This window comes from Desmodus rotundus, chromosome 4 (genome assembly GCF_022682495.2).
Source record: "Desmodus rotundus isolate HL8 chromosome 4, HLdesRot8A.1, whole genome shotgun sequence".
Taxonomy (NCBI): Eukaryota; Metazoa; Chordata; class Mammalia; order Chiroptera; family Phyllostomidae; genus Desmodus; species Desmodus rotundus.
The window spans coordinates 11,112,316-11,125,794 of record NC_071390.1 but is presented as its reverse complement, the minus strand read 5'-3'; the positions used below and the strand labels follow the sequence as shown (position 1 = coordinate 11,125,794).

Below are 13,479 nucleotides of genomic sequence, written 5' to 3'. Positions count from 1 at the left end.
GTCTTCTCTGCAGCCAATAAGGTTAACGTCCTCCAGTCTCTCATTATCCCTCTGCAGGTAGTAACACAGCCTAGCAGTAATCAGACAACTCTCCTCTGAAGGTGTTTCCCCAGGTTACCACTGGCGAAATCTCCGAGCAGCCGAAGCCTTCCTCCAGCTCCCTCTGCATCTATGCCCTTCCCACCAACATGGATGGTTTCCTGTTAGCCTGCCAAGTAATGAGTGAGCCGGCTCCCATCCTCATTTTACCTCCTGATTTCCCAAACTGCAAGTCCTCAAAGAACCAGACACCGAAATGGGATTAGACGTGCAATAAATGTATCAGGGGAAACTCCTGTAAGGGGAAGAGCAAGGGAGAAGGCGAGGGACCTTATAGCCCACAACATCCATCTGACCTTTGTGAAATAGAGTAGGAAGAAAGGGAAGTCGAGTGAAAGAGCTTGCAATGCAGGGTAGGTCTAAGAAAGTTTGACAAGAAAGTTTGACAAGACCAGTGGGAAGTCCTTGAGCTGAATCACCCGTGAGAGTTCTGTATCTCCCAGGATCAGAACTGCCTCACAATCACTGCTGTGTGCAATCTTTGAGAACAGCTCTTAGGGAGTGTGGCCTCAGCGTGAACACAGCGATGGCTTTCAGAGTGGAAGGGCGGGAGCCATGGATTAATTTACGCTCTCTGTTGTCAGAGGTCAGGGACACATTTTAATGGTTGGCACCGCCGATTTGTCTGTTGCTTGAAGACTTGGTAAAACTGACCTATAAAACCATATGAATTTGGTATGGTTTTTAAATTTGTTTTCATTTGATTTGATTTGTTTTTGTGGGTAGACTTTTCAATTTCTGATTAAAATGCTCCACACCCCCCTGCCCCTAGAGCGGGCAGCTGTCAACCTGCAACATCCGTGGAAAGGAGGATGAGGAGGGCACGCTGGCCCCCCTGCCCAAGTGTTCCCCAGGCCGGCTCTGCCAGCCTGGAGTTTTGCTTAATAATCCTCAACAAACTCGCACCGATATATGCTGTGAACATACTGTGTCTCCACATTCACCCACAAGACTCTGTCCGTCATCTGATCACTGAAACAAGTCAGTTTGCGTTTGTAATATATAGGGGTTTCTTTGTGTGTTCTTTTGTTTTTGTGCTCTAAGTTAGTGATTTACTTTTAACATTTTACTTTTTAAATAAATCCTTTGAGTGTTAGGAAAATATTTTTAAAATCTTTAAAAGATTGTTTCCAGAACAGCAATTACTATGAAATACATTACTTTTTAAAATAATATGTTTCTGTATTTCCACACAGTTCCCTAGTTTGTAACATTTATAGTTGAAATAAAAGATTAATATGCCCAAATCGTCTTTTAAAAATGTGTTTAAGACTTGCTTTTTATGACCAATTAACCTCAGATTGCTGTAGAATAGTGACAATATTATCTCTGTCTGCACTTGGCCAACTGGATTACCGCCTGAGGGTACTTCTTTGTCACCCAAGCCTGCTTTACAATATAACCTATACTACACTGCGCTGCTTTTATTGAATTCTCTTTAATTTTCTCTAAATGAAAATATCCAGTGAGTTCCATGTTTTTTTCATTTTAAGCATCCTTTCCACACTGACCATTTTGTGGAGGTTTAAATCAAGTTATTGAAATATCTCTCCCTAAGTTCCCATGCTTTTTTTTTTTTTACCCCATAGCTCAGACACTTGCTTTTTAAGGTGTCCTTTCTTTTCTTTTTTCCTATTTCATTTCCATTGGGGGATTTTACTGAAGGATAACAAACCTTTCAGATCTTCTGATACTATAATTTAGCTTTTTTTTTTTAAAAGAACATCCAATTGTCCCCCTGCTCTCTACCAAGGAGCTGTAAAAACTGCTGTGTACTCCAACAGAAAGAGACCTGGAAGAAAGTGATGAAATATTTTTCTCCAGTTACCTTACCATGATACCAGATTATAGGATGCTAACGTTTGACATTGGCCTTAAGACCTTTGCCTTCAGAAACATATTATGGAAAAGCCAACTGGAGCAGATAAACCACACCTATCCATTTTATGTAATGGAAGTTTTTTTCTTATGGAAAGTCCAGTGGGCAGAAAGAAGCCGGCGGAAAGGAAAGGACGGAGTGGTGTGCAGGGCGCTGTGCCAGCAAGGCGTTCGGGCCCCTGGAAGTTCTGTCACGCCTCAGGCTCCAGGGCCTGTCGGTGCAGCCTGGGCTTTCCGTTGGTTGTCAGTGGATGAGCCCAGCGTTTCAACCGTGCAGGACAAATGTGTCAGCGATTTTGTTTGTTTGCTTTTTTTTTTTTTAATGAAGCAAGTGCTTCTAATAAACTGGTTTTCATTTTAAATGTAGATATTTAAAAAGAATCACAACTTTTAATGCCTTTTTTTGCACATTAAGAGCATTTATAAAGTATTACCTTGATATATAATCCTACTAATGCCTAGTAAGACATTCGACATCAGAGAAAGTGTAAGCTACTCAAATCAGTGAAAGAACCAAGTCCATTCATTTGGACAAAGTTTAATGACAGCTTCTACTTGCCATTGGGTTTTAAATATTTTTTGGAGATTATTAGGATATTTTCTTAAACTATTTATTGGTTTTACCAACCAATTTATTTATATCACTGCGAGCTCTCCTCTAATGTGAATTAGCCTGGAGAACATCGCTCCCAACCCCTACAGCATCCGTCTCCTCTTCTGGAGTAGTGGAAATTGTGAAAACTGAAAATTATTTTTTATACTGGATTTCTGCGTCATTATAAGACTGACACTCTTCACTTGAGTCATGAAATTTAAATCAGAAAGATTTCAAGTTCCTCGTGGAGAAATCCAGCAAGTTTTCACCATCATAAATTGAATTTCTACTTTGTAACTATCTTGACTGAGAAATATGAATTACAGATTGTCAAATAAAAATATATTTTGCTACTTAATTTGTATTTAATTATTTAATATAAGTGGATTCTGCTATATACACTATTGTCTACTACTACAGATATTCTGAAAGGAACAGTCGACAAAATTGGGTGTCAGATTTGGGAGCATGAGGAATGATAAAATTGAATGTGCTTTTGTATGTTTTAGCTGAAAAGTAACGGCGAAACAGAGAAGTTGGGAGGAAGGGGAGAACTCACAACTAAATACTTTTTAACTTAGGCATTTTACCTCATGGGTATGTAACAGTGTCCATGGTATATCATGTGTGGGTATGGTAATTAAGGAAATAATTTTTGAACTATATTATAGTGCTTGGTACATATCACTCAAGAGATGTTAATTGCTTTTACTTTTATGAATGTTATTCAGGAGTTCAGTTTGGACATGGTAGGTTTGAGGCGATGTTTATAATGTTAAAATCTTAGGGGTATCAGGGTAGAACTGAATTTCAGATAAGTAGATCCTTCGGCTGTAGCTAAGTGTCAGCTCTCAGAACCATATTGTAACAGCTACAGTGTTACATGGATTAAGCACTGTGGCAACAATTCAGACTAGAACAGGATTGCTCAGTAACATTAGCATGTTGCTCTGGAAAATTTGGGGGGTAGGGGGGCTGGTCTGTGCATTATTGTAGCATATTTACCTACATCCTATGCCACAAGTGGTAACAACCAAAAGTGTCTGCACACCCCGCCAAATGTCCCCTGGAGGGCAGAACTCTTCCGATTGAGAATTACTGGAGTGGAGGGAATCTTGTGGGCTCCTCAGTATACAGAGGAGTTTTAGCATGCAGAAGAAGGAGTTGACTGGCTCCGTGTAGCCCCGAAAACAGAAGCTGCACTGATTGATAAAGACAGTTTACGAGGGGAATATTTTCATAGTTTGAACTAGCTAGCTAAAAATAGAGTGCAGTGACTTGTAAGGCAGCTTTCAGCAACGAGTATTTACTTAGCTGCCAGATCATGACTAGAATTGTGCTGAGAATTCACTTTCTCGGAGGGAGTTTGAACTAAATACTCATTTAGGTGCTCGCATTTTGGCAGGTCTGTCTAATGATACAGATTTGAAAATCATTCCAAGCGAGGTAATACTTGAGAAGACGACAGCATGGGTGCTGTGAACTGGCTTTTAAAGAATGTTTGTAACTCAGAAGGGGAAATCTGGAGTGCAGCCTGCCATCGCTGACCCTGTGACGTGTCAGGGGGGAGGAAGGGAAACCAAAGCAGGAGAGTGTTCTGGAGAAGCTTCGGGGAGTGGATGGTTGGAGTTGTCGACTGGGAGGGGAGAGTCAGGTGATTTGAGAAAAGAGCAGTGGATTTAATTCCTTGAAAGTCACGGTGAGGAATGTGTCCTGTAAAGTGTTGAATGTTATATAAACATTAATCATTATTAATATTAGCACTTCATTAGCGTGTAAGCCAGATGCCAGATTCCAAGGAGTTAAATAAAACTAGATTGTGAGGAAATTGACCTGGAGGGGGCTGCGTTGACCAGCTCAATAAAACAGAGGAAGCCACAGGGCCAATAAAGTAGAGTTATTGCTGTTATTCGTTAGGAGATACAGGACTTCAGCATGTTGGAATATTTAAGTTAAGATGAAGTAGAAAGTTTGTAAATACTAGGGCCTTAGATAATTATATAAAAAATAAAAGGTACCTCAGTGGTTGGAAAGGTCAGGCAGGGTCACAGGCTTCTTCCTTTTCTTTCTTCTCTTTTTTTCATCCACTTCCTTTGGTCATGGGGAAAGAATTAGGGAACGGTCGTGGAAATGTAATTGTCACAAGGTGGTGGGTAAGCTCAGGGCTCCTCGCAGGTGGGGAGGAAAGAGTGTGAGGTTTACGAAGCTGGGTTTGAATTCTGGAAGTACCACTGGCTTTCTGTGCGACTATAAGCAGTTTACTTTCAACTCTGGGCATCGAATTCTTTTCTAAAACAGGAGTAATATACGCTACCCAAATTGTACGTAGGAAGTGAAATTCAATGATCAGTGTAAATCTAGCGCAGTACCTGTGCTGAATGTGTTCAGCACACGGTGAACAGATGGTACAGTCGTCCTTGTCGTCGCCATCGAGGGGCATTCTAAGGTCTCTTCAAGTGAGGCAAGGAGGAAAGACATAGTAAGGTCTCGACAAGCATGGGAAGTGTCAAAAATTGCACTGCTTATGAGTGAGTCAGTTGATGAATGCAAGGGTTATCAATTAGGGATGGAGGCTAGGATTTTTATAGTGACCAGTGACCAGTGGATTTGTAGTGACTCAAGTCTGCTCACTTCTGGATTTTTCTCAGAGCTTAATCTTTAACTACAGAGCGAAGGAAGAGAAAATAATATTGACACTGGGTTGGGATTGGTTAGTCAGATTCACATGAATTTGTTAGACTTGTCAGTCTCAAATTACTGCTAACAAGGTATCCTGTATAATCATAGCTTATTGCATGTCGTACCTAATATGTGCAGACCACATGTATAAACGTTTAACTGAACTATTTCTTATTTTAAACGTTAGCATAGCCCAGGATTTCTTAACTTCTGCACTGCTGACCTTTGACCAGATGCCTCTTTGTCACGGGGGGCAGGCCTGCGTATTGCAGGGTGGTCAGAAGTACCCTCGGCTCTCCTCGCTGGAGACAGGTTGCACCCCTCCCAGCTGTCATAATCAGACACGTCCCCCAGCATTACCCAGTGTCCCCTGGGGGCGGACGAGGGCCTGCAGTCAGCTTACAGTTGAGAACCACTGAAATACTCTTCTGTCTAGAACAGTGGCTAATGAAGATTCATTGAATGAGTATGTGCTACTTGAATTGATAAAATTGCCAGTATAACTCAACAATTCTACATAGATTTCTGTGACTTGATTAAAAAACCAGTAGAATTATAAATTTATGTTTCTTCTAACAAAGAAAATCTGAAAGGTAGACTATAAATTATAGCAAGGAGTATAAGTAATTTTTCTACCCGTATACTTCATTTTTACTTGGAAACATTTCACCATGAATTTATCCTTTTTTTGCTTGAATTATTTACCAAGGCAAAGTGATTACTTCTATGTATACAGGGTGGAGCAAAGTGGGTTTACAGTTGTTCGTATGGAAAATAACACAATAGTTAATCAGTAATACTACAGGAATAAATCCTGTTTCATGTATTCACAACAGTAAACCAGCTTTTGCTTCAGCGTGTATGTATTTAAATCCTCTACAGATTTTTATTACATGTGTGCAATATTTTAAGCAAAGATGATTTGTGTTTTATTTTCCAGTTGTTTTTTATCCTTGTTGTTGGTGGCCGCCGTGGTCTGGAAGATCAAGCAAACGTGCTGGGCTTCTCGGCGGAGAGAGGTATCGGTGATAGAGTTTGATCTTTAGTTTACGGAGTCAAGCACGCATGTGCATCTCTGTTGCTAAATTAGCATCTCCTTTCAAATATAGATTTTCCAATCTATTTATTTATTTATGATTTTATGGTTTATGGTTTTATGGTTTATTTTTAGAAAGGAAGGGAGGGAGAAAGAGAGGGAGAGAAATGAATGTGTGAGAGAAACATCGATCAGATGCCTCTCGCATGCCCCCAACTGGGGAGCTGGCCTGCAACCCAGGCATGTGCCCTGACCAGGAATCGAATCGGCGACCTCTGGGTTCACAGGACAATGCCCCATCCACTGAGCCACACCAGTCATGGCTAATGTTATTTATTAAGATTGAACAAATCAGTCTCGTATTTTTAAAGCTTCAGAACAAACTTTACCACAGTCATTTTAAGTCGGTGTGTATAGAAGCATTGGTTAGCTATAAAATGTTTTTTTAAAGAGTGTTAGAATTTGTAGTGAATACAAATATTCTGTTGATAAAATAATCTGCATCCTCTTTTATTTAGGTAGGTAGTTATACTATAAAACTATAATTTATTTTAATAAATGTCTTTGTTGTAATTTCAAAGAAAATTCTAAATGACAAATACTCATTTTTGGTTTTTAATCTCCTAGAGTTTTGTTATTTTTTATATAATCAAATCTTTTCCATTTCATGATTGTCCAATAATGCAAGTATGTTTGAAGTACACCTCAATTTGATACATTTCTATATCAGAATTGATTATATATGTTTCATGTAATCCAGAAATTAATAAAAAGCATAATACTTTTTTCAGAACAACTGATGATATAAATAAATTAGATACAGTTTCTTAACTTTGCATATATTACTTATTTGAAAGAAGCAAAGAAACATATTAATCTAAGGAACATAAATGTGTAGTAGATTTACTGCTCTATACTTCATGTAACAATCTGTTTTAGCATTATTATATTACTGCATTCTGTGAGTATTAATACCAGTTTTCTCTTTGCTGTTGCGCTTGCTATGTACTTGTTTAAGTCTGTGCAACAATACAGATCAGGGCGATAATGACTTACCTTTTCCTGCACATGCCAAAAGATTATATTCGAAGGTATTTAAAAGCAATCCAGAGTATCCTACGTTATAGTATTCTAGGTTAATTATTCTTTTTTTTCTCAAACATCCATCATAGCTCAGGGCATACCTGTAATACATTTACAAACTTGACACCCCTCCCACCAATCAACCATTCGTCCTGCCTCTCTGCTCTCTGTATATGGCCAGTGCGGTATCAGTGAGAATTGACTTGTTATGACCCTATGATACAAAGTAATCCGATTGAAGAGGAGCTTATTTAACATAAATACATAAATATTTGGCAAGCACTAAACTTCTCTGTAGAGATAAACAGTGGGAATACACACACACATTAGACAATCTATTAAGGTGAAATTACAGATTCACGAAGGGAAACTGAATTGGTAGGCAGACAGTGTTAATGACGGCCTTCTATATAATGGAAAAAGGTAAGTGACATTTATATCCCTAATCATTAGAAAATAAGTCAGGATCAATTAGGGATCCTGGGTTCCCACTTCATTACGATTAGCAACATTTAAATAACTGATTTCTAAAGTTCATAAAGTGCAACTCTATAATTGTGGCATTGCGTAATTGTGGCAAGATCAATATGCAGCTCTGACATTAGCTGGCTTCTGAACGTGGGTAAGTGGTCTAGTTGAATTCTTTTTCTCTAAAGAGAAAGGATTGTACTATATAGTTTCCAGTGGGAGGTCTCTAGAACTCTAGGAATGTTTGTATGTAAGTAACTAGAATTTAGAAACAGTATTAAATATGTGAGAGAATTAATGTGAAAAGTTCACTTAACGATGAGACTCAAACTTCTCAAAATGACAGATTGCTTTTGTTTAATATTATATCACCTCAGGGTAGTAATGTTGTTTATTACATATTATCAGGGGCTCTGGGAAGCTGATATTACTTGAATTTGAAAATAAAAATATGACTTCATGTTTTGATTAAAAGTCCAGATCTCTCCAAATATGTTTGCACATGGAATGAACACGGGAGAGAGAAGGAGGGACAACTAGGTCAGGGAACCACTGGGCCAGTTCTGGTCTGTGCATCTGAATGTCACTGTGTTTTCTTGGTGTTCCTTCAATATGGTGCCCGCCTTTCCAAAAGCCATCCAGGGAGTTTCTGTTAAAGAATATAATAACAATGTTTTTATTTAATTTGCTACCTTTACTGAAAACAAAATCTGTAAAAATCTGTCTTGTTGAGAGGTCATGCCATGTTACAGTATAATATTTTTTTAAAAAAACTCTGAGGAATTTCCTGAAATTGAATTGTATTAAATTCTTTAAGTACAAAATTCTAAATGTGTTGGAAATCATTCAGGCGTTGATACCCAAAGTAAAGATGACATTATTTAGATGACTAACAGAGACCTATTATTAGATTTATGCTATTAAAAAGCATAAAGTTATTATGCTTTTGGAGGCCCAAAGACTTTTAACTATACTAGTTGTAGTTTATATGATAATCCTAGTTGTAGACTTTTTGCAAATGGAAGTCAAAATGTGCTTTGACCTGATCTTCTCTTTATTCAGTTCTAACTGTTAGATTAACTCTAATATTCCCCAAAGGAAAGGATCCTAGTTTTTTAAAAAAATGTGGATATGTTACTTTTTATAAAACCTTACTGCACCAATTATTGTAAACCTCATAGGGCCCTGGTTGTTAGTAGAATGGCAGTGTGTCTGTAGCAGTAAGTGAAAATTATTTAAAGGACTTTTCTCCTTAGTAGTTCTGTAATTTTATTCCAGGAATTGTACTACTACTACCACTACTACTACTACTACTACTACTACTACTTGCTTTTCTAAATATAAGAACTGTTTTGAAATGAAAACAGTCTTTGGACATTTAAAAAATATATTGTGTTAATTAAACCAGGCATATTGCTTTTTTAAACTATTTGGAGCTTTGGCTCCTCAGAAACACACAAATGCTTTTTTTTGTGGTATAATTTTAACATAAGAAGGCTATTATTAATGTTATTCCTTTTGAATAACACTCTTGAGAATTCAGGGGCTCTTAAAAACTCAAAAAGGAAACTACAAAGGACTTCAATTTTAATATTACCTCTCCATATAGGAGTTCCAGACTTATGTTTCTGATAACTCTGTAAAGAATATGAAATTTGGTGGGGGGGGGAGGCTACGTTAATTAATGGAAACAGTAAATGAATATTGACCAGTGGAAATATTGTAATACGTTAAGAGGCGGAGTTCACTTTTATAGTTTGTGCTTATTCCAGAGGTATGAAAACATCAAGTGTTAATGGCATATTCAATTTTAGGTAAATAGTTGTTATATTACATAAACATTTGTTAAAAGCAAGTATATGTTAAATAGGGTCTCTTAGAATATTGTCATGCTTTATAATCCTTATTTTTAAACTGACATTTGAATTTTGATAGGTATTACAAAGTTTCTGCACATTCCATTTCACACAGAGTAAAACCCAGATTTGAGTTTAGCATTACGAACCTGAAGTTTGAGTTAAAATTAGTAAATGAAAACTAAAAATAATAAACTAACAGTAAGATTGTCTAGAGACAAATGCACCAATTCTTTTTTTCTGTATCTGTTTTATGGGCATAAAAATGGAGAACAAGTAATGATATTAAATTATACTCCACTAAGGACATGTCATAGGTTAATGATAAAATATTCTCTGAGATGCTTAATTTGTGATAATTGGGTTCTCATCTAAATATTATTAATGTAATGCAGTGAAGTTTTAAAAAGTGTGTTACTCCACCTCCTTAGACACCCAGCCTAGGGAGAGTGAAGGGAGTGGGCAGAGTGAAGAGAGAAATGAGAAATGTTATTTGGGATGGAGAAGTTAACATTAATTAATTAGGTAATGTATGAAACTTCCTGTAGAATTTCTCAGTACTTTAAAAATCTCATTTTATATAATGTTTAAACATTTTAATATCCAGATAAAGCTTTCCACAAAACATGTTCATTTGTCAAAAAGCAAGAAGTTTTTAGTTTTTTTAACCATTATTAAATAATGTGCTCATATACGTGTTTATCTTTGCAGTTTATGGCCTCACCGTTAACTTATTTCTGCTAATAATTTTATCTTATAGAATTGTGAAATATGATTCCATTGTTTTAATTTTTTCACTTTATAGATATTCAGCATGCCTATTTACATTATCATGGTTTTAAAAATTAACATTTGTCTACTTAAGATAATTTGAATTGAACAGTCAAATACGTATAGAAGCATAACATTTGAAACTTCACTGATTCTTGCCTGTAAACACGTTCCCGTGTATCTTACTGTGTATGTAACGCTTACATTTTGCTCAGTTAGGGAAAGACGTATTAAGGTCTCGCAGTATTCCCGAAACATTGGTCCATGCTGTGGACGTGAAGAAAGAGCCATGAACTCCAGCTGTAGGGAATTCATAGCTTTCGAGCATTTTCAGTAAGACACACACACACATACACAGCTCTCAAAGGGACACCTCAGTTTACCTCGTTGTGGTGTCACTCACAGAGAGGGAGTGTATTGAAAAGTCTTCCGGAAGTCGTGTTAGTGATGGAAGTAAATGTGAATTGTTGCATAATTATACATAGAATTGATTTCTAAAAAAGAGACTAAATTTGTAGAATTGTGTTTACGATATATACACTATGAAAAAATATATTTATATGCCATTATCTTTAATTTAGACCCGGTTATTTACTTATATTAAGAAATTTCCTCTCAGTGTATTTTAATCTTGGGTAACCACAAAACCTCAGATATGATACACACACAAATGTATCAGTGTATATATGCCTGTAAGGAACAGGTGTATGGATGAGTTTTTATACTAAAATATTAATTTTTTTAATCCATAATTCAAGTTTAACTGGGTCTCTTATGTATTTGCTCAATTTGACAATCCTATTTTCAACGCTAATACTCACTCTGGAGCTGAGGGGTGGGTTCAACCCCACAAAATCCACATTGATAAGAAAGTGAGAAGAGACTAATTTTTCAAAGTAAAATTTTAATTTGCTTTCAGAACAAGAGAGAGTTATACTGGGCAAGCAGAAATGAACGATGTTTACTCTGAGCATTATCTATCAAAATTAAAAGAGAAACTCTTTGATTCAACAATTAGACTTCTAGGAATACATCCTAAATGTATATGCCTTCCTACTTTTTCAAAATATATTTATACAAAGATGTTTTATACAGGGCTTTTCTGAATATCAAAACAATTTATGTCACTCAAAATTATTCTTGAAATAATTCTGTTTTCTTATAAAGGGATATTATATATCTGAAAGGTAGGAATGTGGTGGTATGTGTGAAATGAAATGTTTATTCCTTCATTCCCCGTATATTTATTGTGTAAGTTCTCTTCTTCCAAGCGCAGCTTCAGATAAACACAGTAGTGAACAAATCAAATGGCCGTCATGGCCCTCAGGGGGTTACAGGTGGTAGAGACCTATTTTTTACTGGGGGCAGCATAGTTTCAGAACGTTTCTATTTGTCTCAATCATACACGAACTCAAACATGCACTCATATTACCTACATGGAAATTTTAAGAGGATCGCCAAGATTGTCTCTGGTTTGTGGTATTGGTATTGGGTAAAGAAAGATGATTGTATTATTTCATAATTATAACACACATAACTAAATTTTAGGAAAGTAGAGGAAACATGATTTAACATTTTGGAGTTGGGCATTTTACAAAAATAGTTTTTAATCCTTATGTTAGAAGACACATTATTTCCCTTTGAGCTATCTAAGGGATTTGAGGAGAGTTGAGTGCAATGTCTCAGCACTTATAATTAGTAGAGGAAGAGCTGTGATTTTTAAATTAAATCTGTCAGATTCCAAAATTCAAGCTCTCTGATTCATGCAAAGAACATCAAAAATAGCCCGAGTTTCCGCAGGTTTGACTCAGTAATTGGCCACTTGTAATGTAACCGTGTGAGTCTGTGTGTTGTAGAGGGGATGCTGCATTACGTCTAATACTGTGACACAGTCGATCGTTATTGGATGTTGTAGAAAGAACTGGCAACGCCAATTAAATTATGTCACAGCACTCTCTCATTACTGAGAATATTTATTTTATACTTGCTGAAAGGACCTTGGGAGAATTTCTTAGATACAGATTTTATCGGATCATTCACATGTATACATTGAAAGGAAAGTTGAAGCGCAATGAATTGGTTAAGGCATTACTAAAACTTGTTCACATTCATAGTCCAGCTCTTCATAAATCACTTTCTGACTCAGGCAAAAGTGTTTTGTTTGTTTCACACAGTGTCATTGACTGGGATAATCGAGTTTGTGTCTGTACAAGCAACAGCACGGCCATCTGGCCGGCAGCGGTGGTGCGGTTTCATTGATTGTGAGAAACGTCGGATTTCAGGGCTATTAAAATGTGAGAACGAAGTGTGTCTTATAATCAATAAAACATGGTAGGGCCTGCTCGATAAGGTTTTTAGTACTAAATACGTTGAGGCATGCTGAGCGCTCACTCCACTGCCTTTTCCTTACCAGCTTCAGAGTGTTACCTGTTATTATTGTTGCTATGTCATATAAAGAATGATTTATGTTTTATTGTGCATTAATGCTATTAAGAGCAGCTTCTCTGTATCTATGATTTTCCTCCTCCATATCGGCTTTGACACAGTGGTTCTCAATCTAGTGAGCCCTTAGAGTCACCTGTGGATCTTAAAACATATATTTACATACCCCTGAGTTCCCCTTCACTGTTGCACCCCCACCAGACCTGTAAATCAGAGTTGAGCCTCAGCTTGATGTGTTTATTTTTGATTTCCACACTTGATTCTAATATTCACCATTGGCATTGAACTCTGCTTTGGCCACTACTCTCACAGAGATGGAAAACCATTGATGGGTTTTCAGACAAGGAATTAAACCAGTTGAGTAAGGCCCTGATTTTAGACTGATGATTCTGATGTGCTGTGTTTGGAACGGACTATACGTAGATGACCACGGACGGACACAGGAAACCAGCACGGAGTTCGTTACTACCACACTTGGTGAAAGTAATGATGGCTCAGATGAAGAGGTGGCAATGGATGTGGCAAGAAGTGATTAGGTTGCTAACATGTTTTGAAAATAATAACAGGATTGG

The 13,479-nt window shown here is 37.1% G+C and overlaps 1 protein-coding gene across 1 annotated transcript in view; it reads left to right on the top strand.

Moving 5' to 3' along the window:
• Nucleotides 1-13,479, top strand: part of ATRNL1 (attractin like 1) — a 495,303-nt gene that overhangs the window by 201,861 nt on the left and 279,963 nt on the right. The window contains exon 26 of the mRNA XM_024555570.4: nucleotides 6,192-6,270. Coding sequence (XP_024411338.3) covers nucleotides 6,192-6,270 — 79 coding nt within the window. The remainder of the gene's footprint in view (nucleotides 1-6,191; nucleotides 6,271-13,479) is intronic.